The sequence below is a fragment of the Monodelphis domestica genome, chromosome 2, assembly GCF_027887165.1.
Source record: "Monodelphis domestica isolate mMonDom1 chromosome 2, mMonDom1.pri, whole genome shotgun sequence".
NCBI lineage: Eukaryota > Metazoa > Chordata > Mammalia > Didelphimorphia > Didelphidae > Monodelphis > Monodelphis domestica.
The window spans coordinates 138,614,966-138,641,881 of NC_077228.1; the positions used below are offsets into that span (position 1 = coordinate 138,614,966).

Here is a 26,916-nt window from a genome sequence, read left to right on the forward strand (position 1 = left end):
TCAATATACTATAGTATATTTATCAATCACAGGAAACAAAAAAAAAGGTCTTTATCTGTCATGTCACAAACACAACTTAATGCATTACAAACCTGTAGCATGAAAATTTAGAGGTTAAACAAAACAAAAAGGAAGTAGAAAGTTTTGTGGTGGTTTGCAATTTGGTAGAATATTTTGAACCCTGATGAAATAAAAAGTCAGAGTATGGAAAAATCTTGGCTTATTAGTATCATTTGATTATTGGTTTAGCAGGAAGGGAAAAAAGCATTTATTAACTACCTATGTGCCAGGCAGGCACTTTACAAATCTTATCTCAGTCCTCACAAACTGGGAAGTAAATGCTATTATTAACCTCATTTTATAGTTGAAGAAGCTGAGGCAGACAGAGGTTGAGGTCACACAACAATAAGTGTCTCAAGCCAGAAATTAACTCAGGTCTTCCTTACCCCAGGCCCTGCACTTCATCTATAGTGCCATTGGCTACCTTTACATTCCTTAACTCCATAAATGCCTCAGACATGATAATTTTAGTCTACTGAAGTAAAGAGTACTAGATTTTTTCTAAGGAAAAGAAAAAGTTTTTCTAAGGAAAAACACCCTTATGGAAATTGTGGTGAACAGTCATTACATGAGGATCAAAATTATAGTCAATCAGCAGTAAGGCAATCAATGATATGTATTAAAAATACATTCATTTGGGAAAAGAAGCATATTGAAGGTCTGGTCTCCTTTTAAGGCATGAAATTCAACCACTACAATTTTGATTTACATATTTGTTTGCAAAGTCCATGTAATTCTCTGTGTGGGTATTTTTCCCCCCAAAGCAAATGCTTCACTGTTCTTTTTTCTAAGAAAACAAAATATAAATAAAAATCAGTGCTGGCAGCTCAATAAACAAGCATTCATATGGAACTAACTTTATGATACAGAAATGGTGAGCATATAATGTGGTACAAAGAATCTTGTTAGGGCAATGGACAAAAGTCCCAAATTCTGACAAGGAGGTTATTATCATCATAATACTAGAAGGGGGGGTGGAAGCTTAAAAAACAAACCCTCAAACCTTAATATTTTAATACTTTTTAATGTAAAACTAAAAAGATTAAATTTTTAACATTAATTCATAACATTCATTGGTTGATTGAAGTAACCAGAAGAAAGATGAACAGGAGAAAGCTTAAGGAAAAAACCCATAAAATCAGTTTCTAGTAAATATAACAGGAACAAAACTCCATTACCAAAGTGATACCAAATATATCTATTCCTCCAATCTTCTTTAGGTGCAAACAGTTTTAGAAATATAGTGAAATTTTCCCTCATTATATATAGTTTTTATGGACAAATGACTATTGTATGTGAAATTTTTAATCATCTTTCAGATTACAAGTGTTCTACTTGTTTGTGCCAACACTCCTTTGAAACTCCCTCGCCCTCTCACCAATCAATTACCATTGCTGATATTATGTTTACTATTGCTTACCTGTTCTTATTATTCCAGTAAATCTTAATTTGATTCAATATTTTCTGGACATGCAAGTGACATTATAAATATTAGGAACTAGTAACTTGTTTTAAATTCACCTGGAGCCAAGAAATCTTCAGTAAAACGTAAAAGATAGAACAATGACAAGTTTTTTGTAATATACTACAGCCAATATTCCAAATGAAGAACCATTTTGTTGCACATATAAATAAAAACACTATGTAACTATTTCCTATGAGCTATTATAGGGAATTGTGGGAAATGATTACCTGTGGTACAATCTAAAATTTTTGCTATCTGCTTATTTTAAGAAAATTCTCATCTGAGGAAGATAGGGTTAGTATAAACTGTATATTTTCGTTAAAATGGGAATTCTGCTTCAATGGTAGACACAAATTCTCTGTTCTACACAAAAACTCATGTTAACACAGACAGACAAAACAAAGACAAAATGATAGCAGATGCCACAGTTCTCTAGAATGTGATCGGCTTCATTTTGTTTCTTGTATGAGTTTAGTTTTCATAGCCGGGAATCCTAAGTATAATTAAATTCATGTTAGCAATTCACAAAATCAATTCTTGCAAATGATTTCTTCTCTGATTGGTGACATTCACCTCCTTTACGAGCAAAGGGTAGTTTTTGTCTATTCATTAGTAATTAATATTATTATTTTGTACATTGGAGATTTTGAAATTCTTAAGAAAAAGATTGTAGGGAAAGACAAAAATAAATATAAAATAATTATATGTATGTCCTAGCTTGGTTCTTAATCTCAAAAATAATAAGTTTTTCTGCAAATGATTTTTGAATGATTTAGAATAAAACTTTAGAATGTTCAAAAATCCCTTAAAAGAATGAGAGTCTTTATCTGAAAATAGATACTTTTGTTTCTATATTTAAAAAAGATTAATACTTATTTTTTATAACATGGCAAACTTTTGAAAAATGTCTTAATTTTTTTATTTAAAATATTTTATCTTAAACTAAAAGAATCCCTAAATCCCTACCACACACCCCCAAAAACCTTCTAGTACCATGCCAAAAATTAAGATTAAAAAAAAAAAAGATGAAAAAGAAACAAATGGAAAATCTGGGCAGAAAGGAGTGAGGTCAGAAGGAAGCATTCACAAAATGCTAACAGTTTGCTATATTATTTGGTAAGCCAGGCATTAGGAAATCCATTATAAAGTTAGTAAACTTTATTTAAGTTAGTAAAACACCTGACTCAGCTGTTCATACCCTTAGAGTCATAAAGCTTGGTGTACCAGGGACAGAACGCAGAGACGGGGAATATTCAGGGTTTATGGAATCAGGAGAGAGGAATTTTTCAGCAGAATTAACAGTCATGTGATAGACGTGCTCAAAGTTGATCGGAGAGGAGATCAGGCCGGAGTGATGATGAGGGGATGAATGAGGGAAACCCGGCTATCAAAGACAATAACAGAAAGAAAGAAAGAAAGGTAATAAGGTAATGGAAATGAAATCAGTAGTTTTATGTGAAATTTCAGACAAGCAAGCCCTATAGGAAAAAGGGAAGATTGAAGCAACTAAAGTAAATCCTTAGGTTAGTCAATTCATTTTTTTACCACAGTTCCCAAATACTGATATAACCACGTATCCAGGACTACTCATCTTTTTTTTTTTTAAACCCTACCTTTCGCTTTAGAATCAATACTATGTTATGGTTCCAAGGCAGAAGAGTGGTAAAAGCTAGGCAATGGGGGTGAAGTGACTTGGCCAGGGTCACCCAGATAGGAAATGTCTGAGGCCAGATTTGAACCTAGAACCTCTCGTCTCTAGGTCTGGCTCTCAATCCACTGAGCCACCCAGCTCCCCCCTCCCCACTCATCTTTTATTTATTTATTTTTATTTATTTTTTTACTCATCTTAAAAAAATTATTCAACTACAAACATTTACTTCTTTTATCATAATAAACTGCAAGACAAATTAAACTCCCAAATCATGATGCTAGAATCAGCATCTAACCAGGTAAGGTGCAAGTGGCCTTTTTATGACAACTAGCTAAAGAAAATGGGAATGTTTGGCTGGAGAAGAGACTCTTGGTTCACAACAACTTTGTTGCAAGGATTTGAAAGAGAAATGAGATTTGTTGTATTTAGTGTCTGAGGCAGAACCAGGAGCAATGGGTAGAAGTTATAGAGAGGCAGACTGAAAAAGCCCCCTATCCTTTAGAACAGTCTTACAGTGGAATGGGGTGAATGCCTTAGGAGGCAGTGAAGCAGTAGGTACTTTCTCTCTTGCTCTATGTAGATATCTGAGCACAACTAGAATGGTCCTTTGTTGGGGTTGCTCTGTTAGGGGTACTTGCTCAAGTGCATGCTGCCTAGATGGCCTCTTAGGTCTCTTCCAAATCTGAGACCGATTAGACAATAATTTGATGATAGAGATGCATTTCTCCTATATCTTGAAACTACTTAAAATTATGTTCTGAGTTTCAAAAAGCTCATGGCATATGTTTAATTTTTAAAAGTTTAATTTTCACTACAAGTAAAAATATAACAAGTAAATGAGTAATTTTTTCACCTTTTGTTTCTCATGGAATATATTTTCTTTCAATAAGGTGAAATTTTTTTCCCCTCTTACTATCCAGGCACATTCATTACAGATAACTTTTCTAAATGTCTAAGAAATAATATAAATTTTAAAAGCTTTTAAAGTTAAGGATTTCATGATAAAGGAACCTCGTTCTTTCTTTAAGATGGCGAAAATTTGAGGGATCATTATTATAATAACATATTATTCCTCTTATGATTCCTTCAAGTGGAAAATTAGGAATATTGGGGGTACATATGTCTGACTTCTTGAGTTTGAAGTCATAAATTCCTAAACAATGTCTTTATCAGAGAGAGTAACTGCGTATTTCCACTGACTGTATTCAGCAAATCCATCCATCCTCCTTCCTGCCAACCTTCCTTCTCTTGTAAACTGTCTAAATTAGGCCACAAAAATTTTTGTACAAGGAAGTGTTAAGTTAGAGGTAAGGAAATGGTACATTTAAGGCTGACCCTCTAAAGAAAAATGCTATAAGAATATTGTAGCTTTGTTTAAGAAACAAAATTACTATGGAATTGCATGACAATAAAAATGAAAAAAAAGGAAATAAAATTACTAATGTTATAAGGATAGATGCTGTTACATGGTATTTGCTGAGAAGAACAGAGAATTCATAAGTCTAAAATAACTTTTCTGAAAGTCAGAAAAAAATACAAACCTGTTGAAAATTAAATTCCTTGGGGAGCAAATATTTGTCCTTGAATGGTCTTTGGCTGTTTTACCTAATTAATTAATCTTTCATTGAGAGCTTCTATATGAGTAAAAATTGAATGACATAGCAGGCAGCTAAGTAGCTCAGTGGATAGAGCACTAGGTATAGAGGCAGGAGTTCCTGGATCCAAATGTGACCTCAGACACTTCCTAGTTGTGTGACCCTGGACAAGTCACTTAACCCCCAATGCCTAGTCCTTACCATTCTTCTGCCCTGGAACCAATATACAGTAATGATTCTAAGATGAAAGGGTTAAAAAATGATATAAAAGGAAATCAATAATCTGTATTCACATTTGATATTATATACATAACAAAGTAATTATACTAGCTAATTTATATAGCTCCTACTACGTGCTAAACACTGTGTCAAGTACTTTATAAAAACCCTGGGAGGCAGGTGCCACATTGTTATCCTTATTCTATAGTTGAGGGAAGCAAAGAAGAAAAAAGTGACTTTTCCAATATTAATACAGCTAGAAGTGTCTGAGGCTAGATTTGAATTTGGGACTTTCTTACTTCAGGCCTAATACTGTGCATAATATAAGGGACTCCCTTGCTGCCCAGTTTCACTAAACAACCATCATTTAAACTCTTCTGGCTTCCAACAACTTCGAAGACTTTTTTTTTTTTGGCCTTTCCCTTGGTTTAGCTCATTGTTCAGTACAAAAGGAACACTTACTAAATGGTGGCTAGCTATAAGTTTCCCATATGACTTAGGAGGTAAGGTGGAAAATATTTCTTCAGATTCACTGTCCAGTTAATGTGTGTGTGTGTGTGTGTGTGTGTGTGTGTGTGTGAGACCTTTGGATAATTTGAGGACCAAGAAAATAAAATTATTCTGTTTATATCTATTTAAATATAAAATCAAGAAAAATAAAAATCTTCTCTGTGCTCTAATTCTCCTCCAACCTTAATCTTATTATTCTGTTATAATTTATTGTTCATATATTAATCTATGCTTAAACATGTACTTTCACACTGAAAAATATTATAGGTTTTGGGGAATGATCTTCATTTGTAATTTTTAGCAGTATTCTATTAATTATAGGTAATTCCATTAATGAGAAAAGAACACTATAAAGACCTGAGAATATTATCATTAAGATATTAGAAAAGTTTTATGATCCACTTAAAGACCTCAAATATTTAAGCTCTAAAAATTACTATCACAATAACATTTCCACATAAAATGATGAGAATGAACCATGAAAATGAACCATGAAAATGAACCATGAAATGATGGGGAAATACATGTAAAATTTGTTGCATGCTACATATATATGGAAAAGTACAGCTTGGAGAAATTGAGAAAATTCCTGAAAATAAAAGATAGAAGCCTCTGTCTTACAAGTTAAAAAAAATACATTAAAGCTTTTGAAACTGTAGTGGATTGGCAGGTTATAAAATATATCTTTTTCTTAATTCTTCCAACAATACCTCTGTGTGTCTACAAACATAGTCTCAAATAAACAAAATTGTATAAAGACTGAAAGTCTTAAAACAAACTTAGTCTCCCAAAAAGTACAAGGCAAACTTATACCAGTGACCAAGTTAATTGATCACTAGAGTAAAATATATATATGTGAAAACATGACAAAGAAATTGAGAGAATTCTTTTCTTTTTAAAATACACATTGGCATATACATGAAGTCATGAATTACTTTCTACTGTTTCTCATCCCAACAGAATCTGAAGTTCTAAAATATTAAAACAAACTAATGCTCATGTTTATAATTACAGAATGTTCGTATGGCTCTTTAAAGTTCATTTTTACAAATGAGGAGACTAAGACCCAGAGAGATTGAGTGATTTGTCCTGGGACACATGGCCAAAAGTGATGGGGTGAGATTCCTTACTCCAGGCTTTTCTACTAAAGTAACCCCTTGCCTTTGTAACAAATTAAACACGATATTGATCTATTTGGGGGGAAAAACCCAACCAATATTTTTTAAAGAAAAATTAGCATTTCATCAACTAGCTACCAAGCTCATTTATCTTGGAATAAAGAGCTACAGTTTCTAGGTAAACTTCATCTAAACTAGATTAAAGCTGACAAGTCACAGGAGAAAGATCTAGGGCCTAAGGATACATTTCTGAGAAATGACATTACAGCTGTATTCCTTAATAATAGCATGACTTTGTGGTGGCAAAAAACTAGAAAATGGGGGGCTGCCCTTTGATTGGGGAATGGTTGAATGAATTGTGATATATGTTGTTAATGGAATACTATTGTGCTGAAAGGAATAATGAACTGAAGGAATTACATGTGAACTGGAACAACCTCCAGGAATGGATACAGAGTGAAAGGAGCAGAACCAGGAGAACATTATACAGAGAGACTGATGCACTCTGGTACAATTGAATGTAATGGACTTCTCTACTAGCAGCAATGCAATGATCCAGGAAAATACTGAGGGATTTATGAGAAAGAACACTATCCGCATTCAGAGAAAGAACTGTGGGAGCAGAAACACAGAAGAAAAACAACTGCTTGATCACTTGGGTTGATGGGGACATGATTGGGGATATAGAATCTAAATGATCACCTTACTACAAATATTAATAATATGGAAGTAGGTCTTGATCAAGAACACATGTAAAAACCAGTGGAATTGTGTGTTGGCTATGGGAGAGACGTAGGAGGAGGGGAGAGAAAGAACATGAATCATGTAACCATGGAAAAATATTCTAATTTAATTAATTAAATAATTTTTAAAGACAAAAAACAATAGTGTGAGTTTCTTAATGTGATGGATAAAATGAAAAAAGCTTCATTATCCTAATGGAGAATGATTATGTAGGCAGAGAGGGATGTTTCATAGCTAAATGAACAGTTGTGAAAAGGTTCAAAAGAGGATAGTACCCTAAACTTTGTGTTCTTACTGAATATCTCATTTATTGCCACTAATTAGTTCTACAAAAACATGGTATTAGGTGGAATAACATTACAAAGAGCAGTTAGTTTCCTAAGGAAAAAAAAGACTCTTTGAGTAAACAAATAATAATAGTTAGCATTTATACACAGTGCTTCAAGGATATAAAACACCTTAGATGTATTATCCTATTTTATTCTCAATAACCTTATAATATGAGTAATATGATAATCTTCATTTTATAGATGAGGAAAATGAGGCTTAAGTGACTGGCTCAGGATCATACAGTACTAAGTCCAGATATAAACCCAGGTTTCCTGACGGGGTCCAGTGCTCACTCTTTCTTTTCTTTCTTTCTATCCATTCATCTACCTATCTTCCTACTTATATAAAGTGCCTATCACATAGTGCCACCTGGTAGATGCAATATACATTAGACACTATATAAATGCTTATTTCCTACCCTTCTCCTTCTCCTATATCCAAACTATTTCTAATGCAAGTGGATTTAGTGGCTATATAGTGAGGCTTAACTTTAACATATTATGATGCTACTGAATTTATGTCAATTAAGGCAACTTTATGCAGAAAGCAGAATAGGGCAACTTTGGAGTCAGGATGATCTGCATTCAAGTCCAAGCTCTAAGACTTGTGTGATCCTGGACAAGCCACTGAATCTCTCAGAGTACACATGGCAACTCTTAACATGGTACAGATGTCCCATCTGGGGTGCCAAAATTGTACTAGTGGGGGATCAGGAACCAAAGTTTGACAGGTAACTGAGAGGGAACAGATAAAAGAGAAACACCACTTCCCTCCCAGGCAGATCTGCCTCAGAGAAGTTGAAGTTAATCTATGTCCAAAGCTGAAAGGTTAGAGGAAATCCTCTTCAATTCCTGGTTTATATTCTCTTCTTGGCTGATTGTTATTTGTGATCCCCTTAGTACATTGAAGAAACGATGTCTAATTCTTCAGTAAATAAGATCTATTTATTAGTTGATAAATCTGGGATGATAGATTAGGGAAGAGGGAAATAGGAGATTCCTAATCTATTTCCACCTAAAGTTTCTTCAGGGTTTGAGGCTCAGGTCTAGGGACCTAAGTCCCAGAAGCCCTTAGGATCTTTGTGGAGTCAGGTTGGTGTAATTTCCTGAGACAAAGATACAGCTTTTGAAGGAAATTTTCAGGGTGGATAATCTCTTGCTTTCCCCACAGGGAAAAAGTCTCTATCCACCACGTATAAAGAAAGACGGTTAATCTGGGTCTCTTCAGATGAATGAGGGATTTGTAGCTGGATAAGATCAGTGAGATTTGCTCCCTTCCTCCTCAGTTCCGAAGGACAAGAAGAAGTATATTACCAACTGTCCATCTGCTTTTCTTAGCTGGAGATTCCAGTCCCATCCCCTGTTGGTAGACAAAGTTCTATTTCCTTCTTGCATGAGATTTCATTGTAAAATCCAGTCTTTGCAATATATTGTATCTCTCTCTCATCCACAACATATAATGTCAGAGACCAGTTGCTGATATGTTCAGGATCAAAGTACCACAGACTGAGAGCTGGAAGAGACCATGAAGGTCATTTAATAGAACTCTCTTCTTTTACAGATGGGGAAATTGAGACCAAGAGAGATGAGAGGACTTGCTCACGTCCACATACCTTCACTGGCAGGGCTGGGATTTGAATCCAAGTTATCTGCTTTCAAATGCTTTTTTCACTGTACCATGAATATAGGTCATTACTTCTCCCCAACAAAAAATAAAATAAAAACCAAGCAAAAAGTACTTAAACATTTAGAAAAAATATTAATTTCTTGGTGGTGAATTAATAAAGAATAGCATATCATACATGTAATTTTTTTTCTTCTTCAGTATAATTCTTAAGGTAAATCCTGTGAAAGTGAACAATATTTAAATTTTTTTCTTTCTATTCGGTTGAAGAGAAACTACATATATATACACACAAACATATATATTAATTTTACTTCTGGTGAAAAACATTATTTTTGTATGACCTAAAATAAAAAAATGCTAATTATTTTCTAAAAATTTGATTTCCAAATTTATTTTTCCTTTTTCCTGCTCCTCCCCTCCTTGAGAAGCCAATTTGATTTTAACTATATATGTGAGATTATGCAAAATATGTCCATATTAGCTATGTTGTAAAAATAAAACAATAATGTTTAAAAAAGTATTCTTTAATCTATTATTAGAGTTCATCAGTTCTACTTCTGGAAATGAATGTCATTTTTAAAATGGGTCTTTTGGACTGTCTTGGATTAGTCTTGATCAGAGTAGCTAAGTCTTTCATAGTTGTATGCAAATGAAATTTACCTTCCCCCCCCCCCCTCCATATCATCTCCTGTGGACTACCTACATACCTGGTGGTGAGCCTGAACTTGACCTGGACAAGCTAGGACAAGTCAAAGGGAGCCAGGAGGTTATGAGAAGGGTTAAACTGGAAATTCTTGCTCTCTCTGTCTCTGGCATTCTGCCAAAGAACTTCCATTTTGGGGAGTCTGCTGGAGGAGTCATGTGGAAAGTTAGATTAGGCGCTATCTCTCTCTCTCTCTCTCTCTCTCTCTCTCTCTCTCCTTTTTCTCCCTATTCAAGTAATCCTATTAAATTCTATTAAAATCCAAGGACCAGATTCTTATTTTAATCTAACAGTTTGTCATCCCTAACATATTGCCATAACTTTGCACAATGTTCTCTTGGCTCTTCTTACTTCACTTTGCATGAATTCATGTCTTCCCAGGTTTTTCTGAAATCATCTTGTTTGTCCTTATAGTACAGTTATATTCCATCACAATCATGTGCCATAACTTGTTCAGTCTTTCCCAACTGATGGGCAACCCTTCAATTTTCAATTCTTTGCAATTGCAAAGTGTTGCTATAAATATTTTTGTAAAAATAGGTTTTTCCTTTTCCTTGATCTCTTTGGGATAATAGTTGTGTGAAAGAGTATGCAGTTTTATAGCCCTTTAGATATAATTCCAAATTGTTCTCTAGAATGGTTGGAATAGTTCACAACTCCAGCAACAATATATTAGTGGACCAATTTTTCCACATCCCCTCTATCATGTCATTTTTCCCCCCAGGCATGTTAGGCAATCTGACAGTTGTAAGGTGGTACCTCCGAGTTGTTTTAATTTGCATTTCTCTAATCAATAGTGATTTAGAGAATTTTTTCATATGGCTATTGCTTACTTCAAGTTATTTTTTCTGGAAAATGTTTGCTCATGTCCTTTGACCATTTATTAACTGGGGAATGATGTAGTCTTATAAATTGGACTAGTTCACCCTCTCCCTATGCCAGTTTTTGTTTTCCTTCTAATTTTGGCTGCATTAGTTTTGTTTGTGCAAAACCTATTAATTTCATGTAATCAAAATGATCTATTTTACTTTCCATTATCCCCTCTATTTCTTTATGTTCCTAAATTCTTCTTTTATTCATAGATCTGACAGGTACATTTTCCCCCATGCTCTCCTAATTTACTTATGATATCATCCTTTATGTGTAAAGCAATTATCCATTTGGATCTTATATTGGTATATGGTGTGAGATGTTGGTCTATGCCTGGTTTCTGCTAAACTATTTTCTGGTTTTCCCAGCAATTCTGGTTAAGTTTTGAGTTTTTGCCCCCAAATCTTAGATTGTTGGGCTAATCAAACAATAGAGTACTGCTGTTTTTTTTTTTCTACTGTGTATTGTGTACCCAATTTATTCCATTGATTCATCACTCTATTTCTTAGTACCAGATTGTTCTTGCAGTTACTATTTTGTAATGTAATTTAAAATATGGAACTATCTATGTCATTTTCAATAACTGCTCTCCCCCACCATTCCCTTGATGTTTCTTTTCTTCCAGATAAATTGTTAGAATTTTTATTATTTCTATATAATAATTTTTGAGTATAATTTGATTGGTATGGAACTGAATAAGTAAATTAACTTAGAACTGTCACTTTTAGTATAATGGCTTGACCTCCTCATGAGCCATTAATATTTCTCCAATTACTTAGATCTTTATGCATAAAGGGTTTAGTAACTGTGTTCATATAATCACTGGGCTTGTCTTGGCAGGTAGATTCCCAAGTATTCTATATTGTCTGCAGTTATTTAAAATGGAATTTCTCTATTCTCTTTCTGCTTGTTTTTAGAAACGCTGATAATCTACATGGGTTTATTTTGTATTCTGCAAATTTGCTAAAGCTGATAACTTTCAACTAGTTTTTTAGTTAACTCTCTATAGGGTTCTCTGTACTATCATATCATCTGCAAAGAGTGATAGTTTTGTTTCCTCATTATTTATTTTTATTCTTTCAATTTCTTTTTCTTTCTTATATCCATATCTATTTCTAGTATAATGCTAAACAATAGTGCTGATAATGGATATGAGAAAGCTTCAAATTTATCCTTGTTACATTTAATGCTTGTTCTTGGCTTTAGATAGATATCACTTATCATTGTAAGAAAGACTCAATTGATTTCTATGCTTTCTACTGTTTTTAATAGGGTTTTTTTTGTCAAAGGCTTTTCTTTGCACCTATTGATACAATCATGCATTTTGTTGTTATTGATATTGATATGGTCAATTATGCTGATAGTTTTTTCTTAATGTGATACAGTCCTGCATTCTTAGTATAAATCTCACCTGGTCATACGTGATTTTTGTTACACATTGTTGTAATCTCATTGTCAGTATTTTATTTAAATATTTTACATTTATATTCATTAAGGAAATTGGTCTATAGTTTTCTTTCTCTCTTTCTGCTCTCCTTGGTTTAAGTTATTAAAATCATATTTGTGTCAGAAAATGAATTTGGCAGGATCAAATCTTTACCTTTTTTTCAAATAGTTTATCTAGAACTGAAATTAATTGTTCTTTAAAAGTTTGGTAGAATTCACATCTTTTTCTTAGGAGATCATTGATGGTTTGTTAAATTTCTTTCTAAGACAGGGTATTTTAAGTATTCTATTTCCTTTTCTGTTAAAAGTAGAAATCTATATTTCTGTAAATAGTCATCCATTTCACTTAGATTGTCAGTTTCAATGGCATATAGTTAGGCATAATAGTTTCTAAGAACTGTTTTTTCTTTTCTCTGGTAAATTCACCCTTTTCATTTTTGATACTAGTATTTTGGTTTTAATTTTTAAATCAAATCAACCAATGGTTTACCTATTTTATTGGTTTTATTTCCTCCACAAAACCAGTTGTTACTACTGTATTTTAATTTTAACAAAAGAATAAACTGAGGCAGCTATCTGTGGAAGGTAACATCTGAAAGGGTATTCTATTTATCAATCAATGGGTCAGCTGGCTTGCCTCCATTCATGCCAAAGACTGTGAGCAGAAAAACAGTTCTGTTTTTACAGGATTTGGAGGAATACAGAACAAGGAGCAGAGAAGGGTAGATGATATGAATTAAGTATAAAATGATTGGTTAGAAAGTTGAGGTGCAAAGAACAGCAAGATTAACTGGAAGTTTGGTAATTAGGGCTAAAAATTGGGGCCCTTTTCTTTTTCCGATGAAATGAAGAACTCATTGTTGGAGTCCAGATGCAAAATAACAGTCCAAACTTTTGGACAAATAAACTAGTCATCCTTGAAGCTTGGTAGCCAAAGATATCAACCCACTCCTTTCTCCTCATACACTCTCCAACTTCAGCAAAAATTATTAGTAGGAGAGCTTGAGTTCTAAACTTAAAACAATTATATACCAGTTGAATTCTGAACTAAGTTCAGAAACAAAGAATCATAACTATGCAGTTAAAGGACAAAAGTAGTAGAGTACAAAATCAATAAAATAGAATCAATGAGAAATTGATACAAGATCCAATTAATCTTTTCACAGTTCCTAGTTTTATTTATTAATTCAATGTTTTTTATTTTTAGTTTTATTAATCTCTCCTCTGATTTAAATGATTTCCATTTTGGTATTCAAGGATTTTTATTTATTCTATTTTTTTTTAGTTCTATGCTCAATTCATTCATCTGCTTAATTCATTTCGTTGCTGTACATATTTAGAGATAAAAATTTCCCCCTAAGTACTGCTTTTTGGAATGTTGTCTCATAGTTGTCATACTTTGTATTTCTATTTATTTTATTTTTTAATTTAATTTTTATTTTAATAATATGTTTCCATGATTCATTTTCTTTTCCTTCCCTCTTTCCTACCCCCTCCTGGAGCCGACAAGCAATTCTACTGGGTTATACAAATGTTATACCTATTTCCATATTATTCATTTTTGCACTGTACTCTATTTTAAAAAATTTACTATTTTTTAAAAACCTTTACCTTCTGTTTTACAATCAATACTGTGTATTGGTTATAAGGCAGAAGAGCAGTAAGGGCTAGGCAACGGGGGTTAAGTGACTTGCCCAGGGTCACCCAGCTAGGAAGAATCTGAGGCCACATTTGAACTGAGGACCTTCTGTCTCTCAATCCACTGAGGCACCTAGCTGCCTTTAAAATCATGCCCCTTCTTTTAAGTTCATTTTGCTTTTTTTATCACTCCCTTCTTTTATCCCCCTTCCCTTTTATCACTACTCCTTTATCTTATTTCCCTCCTACTTTCTATTACCAATTGAGTATTTGTGTATATATGTGTATGTGTATTATATGTATATACCACACACACATTGTATTTGAAAGTCAATTCTATTTAACTTTGGTCTTTTATCAGGAATACTTGAAAGACCTCTATTTAATGAAATATCTATATTTTTCTCTTAAAAGATAATATTCAGTTTGGTTGAAGATTCTTGGTTGTAATCCCAGCTCTTTTGTCTTCCAGTATATCACATTCTAAGCCCTCTGCTCCTGAAATGTGATAGCTGCTAAATCTTGTATGATCTTGACTGTGGCTTCATTCAAAAATGGTTTCTTTCTGGCTGATTGAAATATTTTCTCTCTAACTGGGAGCTCTGAAATTTGGCTATAATATTACTGGGATTTTTGAATTGGAGATCTCTTTTAGGTGATGACAATTTCTTTTTTTACTCTCTGGTTCTAGGATTTCAGAGTAGTTTTCCTTTCCTTCTTGAAATAAGATCTCTCTTTGATCATGGCTTTCAGGTAGTAGAATAAATTTTAAATGACTTCTCCTTTATGTATTTTTTCAGGCCAGTTATTTTTCTGATGAGATATTTTAATATCTTCTATTTTTTTTTATTCTTTTGACTTTTTATTGTTTCTTGATGTCTCCTAGTCACTAGTTCCCAACTACTCAATTCTAATTTTTTTTAGGAATTATTTTCTTCAATGAGCTTTTGTACCTTTTCCCATGTGGCCAATTCTTCTTTTAAGAAGTTATTTTAATAGTGAATTTTCCTACCACTTTTTCCCATTTGGCTAATCTTGTTTTTTTTTTTAAGATGTTATTTTTTTCAGCATTTTTATGCCTCTCTTGTCAAGCTATTGTTTTTTCATAATTTTCTTCCTTTGCTCAAGTTTCTTTACCTAATTTTTCCTCTACCATTCTTATTTGATTTTGAAAATCAATTTTTAGTTCTTCCAGGAATTCTTATTAGGTCCAATTCACATTTTTCCTTGAAGCTTTGCTTGTGGCTATTTTGACTTATCTTCAGAGTTGATGTCTTAATCTTTCCTGACACCATGGTAGCTTTTTATAGTCAGGTTCTTTTCTTTTTGTTTTCTGATTTTTCTACCCTATTTCTTTTATTGGAGTGGAGGGGTTCTGTCTCAAGCTTCCAGCTTTTTCTGCATTCCTGTTTTCAGAATTAGTTCTAGAAGTTTGGAAGTTTCTGGTGCTTCCTAAGAAGTATGATCTGGGGAGAGGTATGATTACAGTTCTCTTGGTCTATACTCTGATCCTTACTCATGATGGGCTCCTGATCCCTTGAGATTTGTAACTGATACTATTCCTCAGAACCTCTTTTTCTTTGGGTCTATAAATGGCACTGTTTCTCAGGGTCTCTGATCCTGTGGGGCCAGAGGTGATAATGACTGAAAGTGCTCTTCTCTGCCCTTGAACTATGACCTAGAAGTGGGTAGAGGTAATAGAGTTGCCAAATAATGTATGATCTGGTAACTGGTACTACCAGAGGGTACCTCATAATTCCTTTCTAAGCAGTTGCCAGTTTCCCTTAACATCTTAACATGAGGCTCTTGCTGCTTCTATCATCACCACTGGTATTCATTCACACTCTACCTCTACATTACAAATCTCTCTTTCTACCACCCAAGTCATCTTGGGTTGGAGGAATGTCTCACTCTGACCTTTTGTTGGCACTGCCACTCAGGAATTCAGTTTGATATGTTGGCTCTGTCCAGAAATGAAGCTAGTTTCTTGAATGGAAGTTCCCTAAAACAATGAAATCACAGATCTGTCCCCAAGTCCTGAAAAAATTGTAATAAGTGAAGTAATGTTTTTGCACATGTTGACATAATTACCCAAGTGATTTTATATGTTTCCAATTGGATTTTACATTTTCCAGCAATCATTCTTTCTGTGTCTTACAGACCATTTTTCATGCCTAGTACTATAATCTGCATGTGTTAGGTATGCAATAAATATTTGTTAACTAAATTTCAAAAAGTTTAGCTTAAAGTAATTGCTTATTGAGACACTAAGCCTATGGAATATAACTATAAATCTTTTAACCTGATTCTCTTAAATTTTCAATTCTATTAATCAATCAACCAGCATTTATTAAGTACCTACTATGAGCTAAGCACTAGGGAAATAAAAAGAGGGAAAAAGAAAGTCCTTGCCTTCAAGAAGTTTATAATCTAATCGGGAGACAATATGAAACAATATATAGAATTAGGAGATAATGAACAGAGGGAAGGCTTGGGAATTTAGAGGGGTTAGGGAAGACTTCCTGCAAAAAGTGGGATTTTATTTGGGAGTTAGTCAGGGAGGTCAGTAATTAGAGCAGAGGAGAAAGAGTACTTCAGGTATAGGGAATATCCAGGGCAACAAAATTTCTAGGTGGACAGTGTAAATATTATCAACATTTAACAGATAAAAGGAGCAAAGTGACTTGCTTTGAGTTCCACTACAATTAAGTGTGTGGGCTAGGACTGGAATCTAACAATCTGGATTCCAAATTCAGCATAGTTTTCTCAATCCAACACTGATTAGCAAACTTTTAAAATGCCAACATTCTTCTCTTCAGTATTTTTAATGTAGCATGTGACCACTAAACAGACAAAGGATTTAATTATGGACTGCAATGTGGGTAACTTGGTTCCCTGGATTAGGTAAAGAGATTAATTACCTATTTTTAATTTCAAGGGTATTAGTTCTGATGCTCAGAATAGATTAGCAACTAAATGCTAAATTTTGCCATGATCATCTATGTGGATTCTTAACTTATTCCATATCCTGGGGAGGATTCCTTGAAGCCAAGAGCAGCTCCACATTGGAAACCAAATTAAAATTTTATCATCCATTTTGTTTTCAACTATAAGAAAAGCACATTTAAATCTATCTTGCTAGGTGTCTTATATGGATTAAGATATATTTAGGTAAGCCCATTCTACCCAAAGTTAGCAATATGCAATTCTAAAACCAACTTCTTATTTTTCTTTTAATTTGCAAACTCACTTGATTTTCACTTATTCTTCCTTTTTCTTACCATGGGCAAGTCTTTCAGGATTTGTATTCCATCTCCTGGACCCATGTGTGCTATGTGGTTAAAATTAGTTGGGTTAGAAATTAATTTATTTCTCATTTCTGGATCTCGTAGCATCTCCCTGTAAGAGAAAAGGCCTAATTTAGATACTCTTTTTGTGAGTAAGCTGGGCAATTAAAGAAACAAGTACATTTTCTTTTTAGAAGAAAAATCTGAAACCAATCTAAGAAATTGCTCATGTTAATAAGAAGGATAACCCTTAGTGCAGTTGTTCTTCTATGTCAGTCTCAAACTTGCAGAAAGGGAAGAGGGGAAGTTCTGTCTTGCAAGCCAATAATTGCACCCATAAAAATTCCAAATCGTGACTGAGGCAGAGAATTAACAGTCAGTGTAAGCTGAGATCACATTCAAGAAAAGATGCAGAAGGGGGATGCAATGGTGACCTGGTTCTTCTTCGAAGATGGAGAAGCCAAAGGACAGAAAAAAATATAATTAGAAGAATACTGCACTATTATTCATGTTTGGAATTACCTTAGCAGTGTTTTGGAAGTTATTATTTAGGCAATCAATATATAACAATAACAAAGTAAATAAAGTACCCCCCAAATTTTCCTTGACATTGAGTTAAAAGTTAACATTTCTGCTTTTATATTATAGCTGGTGCTTTCCCCCAAGCAACACAGAAATTATAGAAGAGGATTTAGGATCTTTTCAACAGAAAACCTAGCAGGTAGAGAAGGAAGAAATTAACTTCTTTGGAGCAGTTTTAAATAACTCATAATTTTTTGTGGAAAACAGGACTTCATGTAGTCAAAGACAAAAAAAAATCTCTGCCCCAGACAATTCTGGACTGTTTTATTGTTTATCTTTAAAAATGATAACATATGAGATATTTCTATATATTGGAATCATTACCTGCCTTTTGCCTTTACATTTACAGAAATTCGAGCTAAAATATTAGCTAGGATATACACCATTAATGAAATGTTTTCTAGTAAATTCACAGACTATACAAGAGTATTACCCTTAAATAAAGGAAAGCAGAACAGGAGTCTAAAAGTATTTAATCCATATTTACATTTAGTGCCATTTCTTCTTTTATAAAATGTTTATTAGAGCACTTCATATGTACAGTTTAGAGTATATACACATATATGTACTATATGTACCCATTATGTGGAGGCATGCATTCCAAATGACAGCTATTGCACACATTTATTTAAAAGTCCAAATGTATTTGAATCCAGTGTATCTTTACAACCATAGAAGGATTAGTTCAAATTATACAGACAAGATAAAACACATTGCTAAACTGACACACACACAGGTGCCTGACAGAGTTTCAGAGACTGACTTTTGCTTCCACACAAATAATACAGCACTGTCACCAAACAAATGGTCCTTCAGGGTCTACAGGCATGGACAGAAGACAAATATAAGTTAAATACCGACCTCCTCTGTTGCATCCTTTCCTCTTCTGGGACTCTGAAGGAGTAACGCCGTTTATTATTTATGTTTCGAACCATTTGTTTCCGACTATTATCTGATGTTTCAGGGACTACGAGCTCATCCCCCTCTATTAAAAACAAAGTGAGTTTGAATTTAATTAGCAAATGACTTGAGAAAAATATTCAATAACAATGCTTTATAATCTAATATGTTTTTCGTCTTCTATGTATTAACTTCAAAAAGATTTTTCAAGTGAGGAGGAATTATATTATTTTCATGATCATAACAGTAATTAATGTTCATATAGTGTTTTAATGTCTTGTTTGACCTTTATTACATCTCTTTCAAGTAAGTACTTGTATTATCATCATTTTTTATATGAGAAAACAGAGGCCCAGAGAGGTCAGGTGAGTTGAAAGGTTCACTCAGCCAGTGAGTATCAAAGGTAAGTTCAAACCCAGGTTTGTCTTTCTTAAAATCCAGCACTTAATTCTCTATAAGAATGTGCTATAGGGGGCAGCTGGGTAGCTCAGTGGATTGAGAACCAGGCCTAGAGACGGGAGGTCCTAGGTTCAGATCTGGCCTCAGACACTTTCCAGCTGTGTGACCCTGGGCAAGTCACTTGACCCCCATTGCCTAGCCCTTACCACTCTTCTGCCTTGGAGCCAATACACAGTATTGACTCCAAGACAGAAGGTAAGGGTTTAAAAAAAAAAAGAATGTGCTATATTAAAACTGCCATAAAAACATGAAAACAAAATCATGGGCAATGATATTTATGAAATATGATGTATTCATGGCAAAGTTGGACCAGTTCAAGAAGTTATGCTTAAAAATTAAGATATGGTGACCTCTTGATGACATGATGGCATCAGATGGCACAAAACAGGTACTAACAACTTACATGTGACTTGCAGATTCTTACTAAGACAGAGTATTAGAAAAAATGAAATGTTGCTAGAAATGAACTCATTTCCTAATATTTAAATAACTATAGGGTCTTTTATTGGTTTATGGTAGAATAAAAAATTTTCTGTGCTTTCTACACTAATGATATATATGCAATCTTATGTATATGTATGTTATATATACCTATGTATGTAATCTCATCCTAATTACATATTATGTATTTTTTAGGGTTTACAATATACATTTAAAAATCAAAGTTAATAAAAGTAATAGAATCTTACTTTGAAGTAAAAGGATATAAAATTACTTTTACTAAATTTAAGTCAACTAAATAAGTATTTACTGAACAACAATTATAATGTTCAACACTACAGGTACTGTAGGAGAGATGTCTATTTTATATGTGTAATTTTCAAAAAGCTTAAAATCTTGTTGGGGAGGCAAAACATGAAACAAAGAGTACAATACACAATAATATCCTAAACTGAACATGACTGGTATGATAAAGGAAAGGTAGAAATGCTAGGGTACAGTTGAAAACAGGACCTGATAAATGTGCTAGAATTGTAGGAAAAAGCTTCATGAAAGATATGGGTGCTAAACGATTTTAGGAGAGTTGTATACTAAAAGAAGCAGCCATTAGATGATAAGTTTCTTTGTGTTATCACAGAAAAAAACTGGGCTCAAATCTGCCATTAACTCTATTTCACATTAATCTAATATTCATTTCTAACTTGGATAGAAATCTTTGATAGCATAGCCCCTAATATTTTTGATATCAATGTCTCAAGGTGATTTCAGGTAATATTTATAAGAATCCCTAAGGAGAAAATAATAATAGACAAAAAAATATAGTATGGGTTAACATTCTAGCAAAATAGAGCTAACTAGGCAGCTACTGTCCATTTCTTCCTGAATCACTACCCTTGACTTATCAGTGAGGTTCTTCCCCTTACTCTGAATGGAGAAGTAAAGAGGGTGCCTTCCTTTCAACTAGCTGTGTAACCCTGGGCAAATCATTTATCTCTGTATGCCTTAGTTTCCTCATCTATTAAATGAGCTAGAAAAGGAAATGACAAACTACTCTAGAATCTTTGCCAAGAAAACCCTAAAAGGGGTCACAAAGAGTTGGCCATGACCAGAAAATGACTAAACAACAAAAATTGCTAGACTATAGTATTATTAACATTATTACAGATAGTATTCACTATAACATGGGTAAAAATGGTTTTTCTGTGTATTTTCCCACTGCCTCATTTCTATGGAAATGTGTGCTCTAAATGCCAAAACAAATGATTTATAAATGAACCTTTGGGACTGCCTGCATTGTTTTCTAGACATTTTCTTTTTTTTTTTAATGGTAGAACTATACACTATAATGTCTAATTGAATGACTATAAAACCACCTTCATAAATCATTTCATGTCATTTAAAAAATAAAATTACCAATAATTTGAAAAGAACTCTTTACTTCAAGCCTGAATCATCTCCAGTCCCATTTTAGTAACATGATTTTGTATTGATACATTATATTTTGACATGATAGACACCTCCCAATCCATACAAATAAATATACCCATACAAATATCCCAATAAAGTTAAAATCCCAAACCAATTCACAGTTGAAAGCATTTAGCCAGCTGCCTAGCAAAATGATTTACAAATTATTTAATAATGCTATTCTCTATCTTTTTACTTATAAATTATTAAGAAAAATGAAGATTGTAGGCTTAACAGACATAGTTTAGTATCAACACTGTCCACTGAATTTTACTTCAGTTTTCTTATATTTTAGAATTTTCTTTAAATAGTATGTAATTATATACTCCATTCAGTGTCATTATTGTTTCAATTGCTGATGTGGAATCATCATTGTCCCTTAGTCTGGGGCCTAGTCTACTGGAAGACAATGAGAGAATGGAGAAAGGGATGAACCTATAGTTGAGAGTATCTAGTTCCACTCCTGGTTTAACCACTTGTGGAACTCTAGGTAAACCATGTAATTTTTTAAAGCTTGTTTCTTTAATTTCAAAATATGGGATATTAATTGCTTTCTAATGTACTTTCCAAAAATAAATCTGTGACTTGAAATTAATTGCTAGGGTGGGCTTATTGTATCAAATCATAAATTTCCATTTTGACATAGCCTGCTATTCCTACATAAATAATTTAAATTTTTTTCTTTAGGAATTAGAGAACTTTATGATAGAATCTGTCTTTAGGGAATGAATGAATAAGGTAGACACTTTGGAAAGTCCACTAAGTTCTGGTCATTAAAAACAAATGAACAAAACTATTACAATAGCTCCATAGAATCATAAGGTGTCAGATAAACCTTATTCTGCCTTGGTTCCTGATCAAGAATTCTTGTATATCACCCCAAGCCTCTGCTTGAAGACCTCCAGTGAGTGGATAGTTAATAAGTAAGTGTGCCAGTCATAGTGCTAAGTGATGGAGAAACAAAATAAAAAAATAAAAACCTTCCTTCTTTTGAGGACCCAAGGATGAATCTGCCTCTCAGAAACTTCCAGATTTTGCTCCCAGTTCTAACCTTTGGGTCAATTAGAATAAATTTAATACCTCCCCCATACTGCAATCCTTCAAACATTGGAAAAAGCTGTCACATTTCTCCCTCTCCCTATCACTAAGACTTCTCCAGGCTACATATCTCATGTTTTTCAACTGATTTTGATACAGCATGGTCTTCAATCACAAAAGCCACAGCCACATAAAGATTATTTTTATAGAAGTATTCTCATTAAGACTATTATTTTCCCCTTACCTGCCATCTTATTTTTGAAATATATTAATCTAATTGTCTCCAGCCCTAAAAGGTTTAACGATCCTTCTGAGTTCAAGGGTCGCACCTAAAATAACAAAAAGTCCAAAATGAGTATTTCAACAAATTAATAAAAAATCAATTGTAAAACTATTATATTATTAATTAATAATTTAAGAACTTCTTTCATCCTTTTTACTATAAGAATTGTAGTCTCAAATATAAGTTGTGAGAAATGTAGAATGAGGCTATTAATTCTGACTTTTAAAGTATAAAATAAATAACTTGAAATAACTCACAAAGTTTTAATATAAGAATCTCTTATAAAATATCTCTTATTTAAGTGCTAATTTCATTTAAATGAAATAAATTACATATCTCTTACACAAGGTTCAAAATGTCTAAAATAAAATTTTAACTTACATTTAGAGATAAATTTCACTTTATTATTCTTCATAAAGAACTAATTTTGAAATTGCACAAAAACTAAGTGTAATTTGACATTTTCTTCCCAGAGAGCATAAAGTGCAAACATATCTTTACAAAAGTGTTCCAATTTACTCAATTGTCTTTTCTCTCTAAAATGTCAATTTTCTACTTGCCAAAATTGTGATATTAATATGAAATTTTTTTTTTGCTTAATTACAAGTTTGTAAAATTCTAATTTTCTCAAGTGTGGGAAGTTTATACATTGCTTTAGTCAAAAAATATGTGAGTTCTCAGCTCTTTGTAAAGTTAAACAATATCAATATATGGAAACCAATCATAATTAAAAATAATACATACTGTAGGTCTTTTTTTTAAAACCAAATATTAGAGAGAGGATATATTTATTTTAGAAGAAGCAGAATATAATTTTTAAGCAGCCATAGTCATATTCATTTTATAGAACCAAATATAACAAAGTATGGGACCTAATGATATACCAATAGTAAAAAAATATCATTTAGCCTTTTGGCACTATTTTTTTTCTCCCTTATTTATAAAGAAGACTTCAGATTATCAGCTACTTTTCCTGTCATGCAACCCAACTGTTTTTTTCCCCCCTCTCCTAAAGAGTGTTCCCAACATTTTGCTTTTCCATCAGTGGCAAACGAAGCAAGTATCTTTTAGAGTGTAGCACTTTGTTGCTTAACAAGAGTGTAGAATTACCTTCTTGAGGGGGATTGTCTGAATCCATTCCATGGAATTGACATCAAATATATCTACTGCATTTTCACTATACACTGAGAGGTATGGTGCATTGTAACCTAGGGAAAATAACATTTAGAATTTAAGATTAATCAAGTATCTTTAATTGTGCTATTTATTAAATATTAGACATATACCTATATTTTAAGTAAATAATGCATTTTAAAGACACGAGAATGAGCTATTTGTTAATTATTTCATTCAATATTAAGCAAACATAGTACCTTCTTTTTTTAAGACTAGACTCAAATTCTTGGAGGCAAGGCATGTAATGTAAACTTTGCATCTCTCCTACAGCCCCATATGTAATAGGTGCTTAATGTATGTTGGTGTTAGAAATAAATTAATAGTGTTTTTTTTTCTCTATTAGAGTCATTATGAGATTTTATGAACTACATTTTGGCTGACTATCATGGCATCTAACTATAAAATGGACTAAATGCTCATCCAAGGTGAAACATAAAGAAATTAATTTTAAGTCTTTAGCTTGTATCATTACAACCTTAAATATTAATTCTATTTCATTACATTTACTATTAGTGGTTCCTGAAAGAAGCATGGTAAAGATTTTAGAAAATCTTTGACAGTAATTAAAGAAAAACTCAGAAATTTGTTATTAATTCTGGTAGAATAGGGCAGTTCAGAGAGATAAAGATAAGGATAGGAAAGCAATCTTACAGCAAGAGGATGGTACTGCAGGCCACATAAGTTCTTGTTGTCTTGACCTTCTGCCCTGGCAATCAATATATATTCCAACGCTGCTAAAACACAGCAGAAACTCTTTATTGGAGATCTCAACTGCGCAGATTGCATCAGTGGGCTGTTGTGCAATAAATGACAGTGTATGGTCGTCTGGATGGAGCAAGCTGTGTGGATTCCCTTCTCCAGGCAGGGGATATCTGAGGAATCCTGACTGAAATCCCACACAGAGTCGTTCACTGAAGACTGACATCCACTGGACATTACCCAAGACTTGGATCTCCTTAATCTTTTTGTGACGGGTCTTGCTTTGATTTAGTTCATAACAGAGGACCTGCCTTTTCATAGCCACACATAGGCATGTAAGAGCTCCATGGCGCACCTGTCCGGAAGCTATAGTTTGGCAACCTTTAGTCTCTGCTAACTTAAAAAATTCAGTCTCTCGTCCATCCAAAGCTGACATGGGGAAAAGTCGCACATGGCGGTTTCGTCCTGAGATCACAGCAATGAGCTGTTCATTTGGGATGAGTTCAATCTGATGAACCTTTTTGCTGTCACCAACACGAATGATCTCTATACAAATTAAAGTCAGAATTACTTAAAATAGACAATGCAATATTGTGATTCTTTGTGAAAGCATATAATCTCTCGTAGTTACAGAAAAACATTTTCTGATTTATCTGAAATAACACCTTTTATGGTTGCTACTTCTGGCCTTAGTAACAGAAAATTCAAGCAAAACTGTATTCTCAGCTTTGTATCATCTTTAAGATTACCATCTAGGGACTTAATTCTAATTATTAGTGATAATATAAAGTGAACTGGAGTTTTTAGACCCTAGGGGAAATATGGAGCAGGAAAATTAGAAACATTATTTAAAGTGGTATAAAAATTTATTAATAAAATAAACAAAGGACAAAATTGTGTTATTGGTAGTTTCCTTTTTTTCTGACACATGTTTTAAAGTTATCTCCATATAGTGAAGTTTTTCCTTACCATCTTTTGTGACATGAACAACAAATAATCCTTCTTCATTTCCCAGAGCAATCCTTTCATGATCTATGACACATAAATAAAAGGTCGAGAATTTTTACACAGTAAATACTACTTGAAGTTAGTAGGGTAAATTAGATAAGTGTACTAATATAAGTAAAGGCACCTGAGATAAAAATAAAGATTAGTAAGAATTGCTAAAACAGAAATTCATGATAATAATTCATTTACACAATTCATTTTCCTTTCAAGAAAAAAAAGTATTATTACCTGTCTCAAAAGACAATGATTATAAGGTCAAAAATCTGCTAAAAAATCTTTATCAATACTTTCATGAATCATTAGGAAGATATATTTCCTTACCAGCTAAAATGATATTTATTTATTAAACCCTTACCTTCTGTTTTAGAATCAATACTGTGTCAGAAAAGTGGTATGGGCTAGGCAATGGGGTTAAGTGACTTGTCCAGGGTCACACAGCTATCTGAGGCCACATTTGAACCTAGGACCTCTCCTCTCTAAGCATGGCTTTCAATCTACTGAGCTACCCAGCTGTCCTCTAAAATAATATTTATAAGCAGAAAAAAAAACAATTTGTTAAGAGATCTGAGTTCATTTTCAGTTCCATTTTTTTTTGGCTTAATGGGGACACAATGTGAAAAACAATACAGTTCTACAGGTCAATTCAGAATCAATTTTATTTAGCTAATCTGGATTGGATAGATGATAATAAGTTGATATTTACATAGTGTTTTAAGATTTATAAAGCACTTCTCATCTATCATCTCATTTGATCCTCCCCCAAACCCTGCAAGTTAGGTGTTATTTTTATCTCCATTTTACAGATAAGGAAACAGGCTGAAAGAGGTCAAGTGATTTGTACCAGGTCACACAGCCTGTGAAGTTCTACTGAACCTTTCAGAACTTGTTAAGCAAAGTAACCATAGTCTAGGTATGAGGTGGGGATGTGAGAGATTAGACTCTTCATACACATGATTTGAAATGAAAACTACTGCTTATGATACTATTGTATGGCCTGCCACAGAATAAAAAAAGAGTCATGAAAGGAAAGTATTTTCAATGATAGAAAAAGGATTGAATGTTAATTGGACAATTCCCACCTATGATGGCTGCTGCTTGGGTCGTTTTAATGAGAGGGAGAGTGCTGTCATAGGCCTCTTTGGGGATATAGACTGAACGGTCCTTAAGTTTATTCTTCTTCAAAATCCTGTGCAGTTCATTCAGTAAGCACACCCATTTGCTCTTCTCATTCTCACTATCTGCTAACATCAGGACTGAACATTTGTTACTTGATGCAGAAAGCTGAGAAGCTGTTACCTAAAAATAATTTATGGATTGTTAATACATGAAAAAACAAGTACTTTTCCTTTAAGCTTAGTTTCTCACGTTGGAAAAAAGAGCATAAGTTATAGCCATTAAAATCTTTTTATTAATGACATCATCAACACAGTTGTTTCTCATTAAAAATATAACATTATCAGCATAAGAATCCATGCCAAAAGCAAAAGTGAGACACTGCTAGTATTAAACTGCTTTCTCCTGTGGATGTACTTGATAGTCTCACTAAATGATACATAAGATGGCACTAATTTGTAGCTTGTTAAAAAAATATCAGAAATGTT

General features: G+C 33.2%; 1 protein-coding gene across 20 annotated transcripts in view; it reads right to left on the reverse strand.

The window, feature by feature from the left end:
• Positions 1-26,916, reverse strand: part of CDC42BPA (CDC42 binding protein kinase alpha) — a 414,118-nt gene that overhangs the window by 21,622 nt on the left and 365,580 nt on the right. For 11 of the 20 annotated variants that reach the window (XM_056816035.1, XM_056816031.1, XM_056816034.1 and 8 more), the window contains 8 exons: positions 26,395-26,611; positions 25,277-25,339; positions 24,260-24,853; positions 23,543-23,640; positions 22,394-22,478; positions 18,706-18,829; positions 17,257-17,374; positions 2,724-2,909 (listed from right to left, as the gene is read on the reverse strand). In XM_056816035.1, the coding sequence (XP_056672013.1) occupies positions 2,724-2,909; positions 17,257-17,374; positions 18,706-18,829; positions 22,394-22,478; positions 23,543-23,640; positions 24,260-24,853; positions 25,277-25,339; positions 26,395-26,611 (1,485 nt within the window). Of the gene's footprint in view, positions 1-2,723; positions 2,910-17,225; positions 17,375-18,705; positions 18,830-22,393; positions 22,479-23,542; positions 23,641-24,259; positions 24,854-25,276; positions 25,340-26,394; positions 26,612-26,916 lie in introns of all 20 variants that reach the window. The other 9 variants (XM_001368345.5, XM_056816037.1, XM_056816042.1 and 6 more) reach the window with 3 other exon arrangements.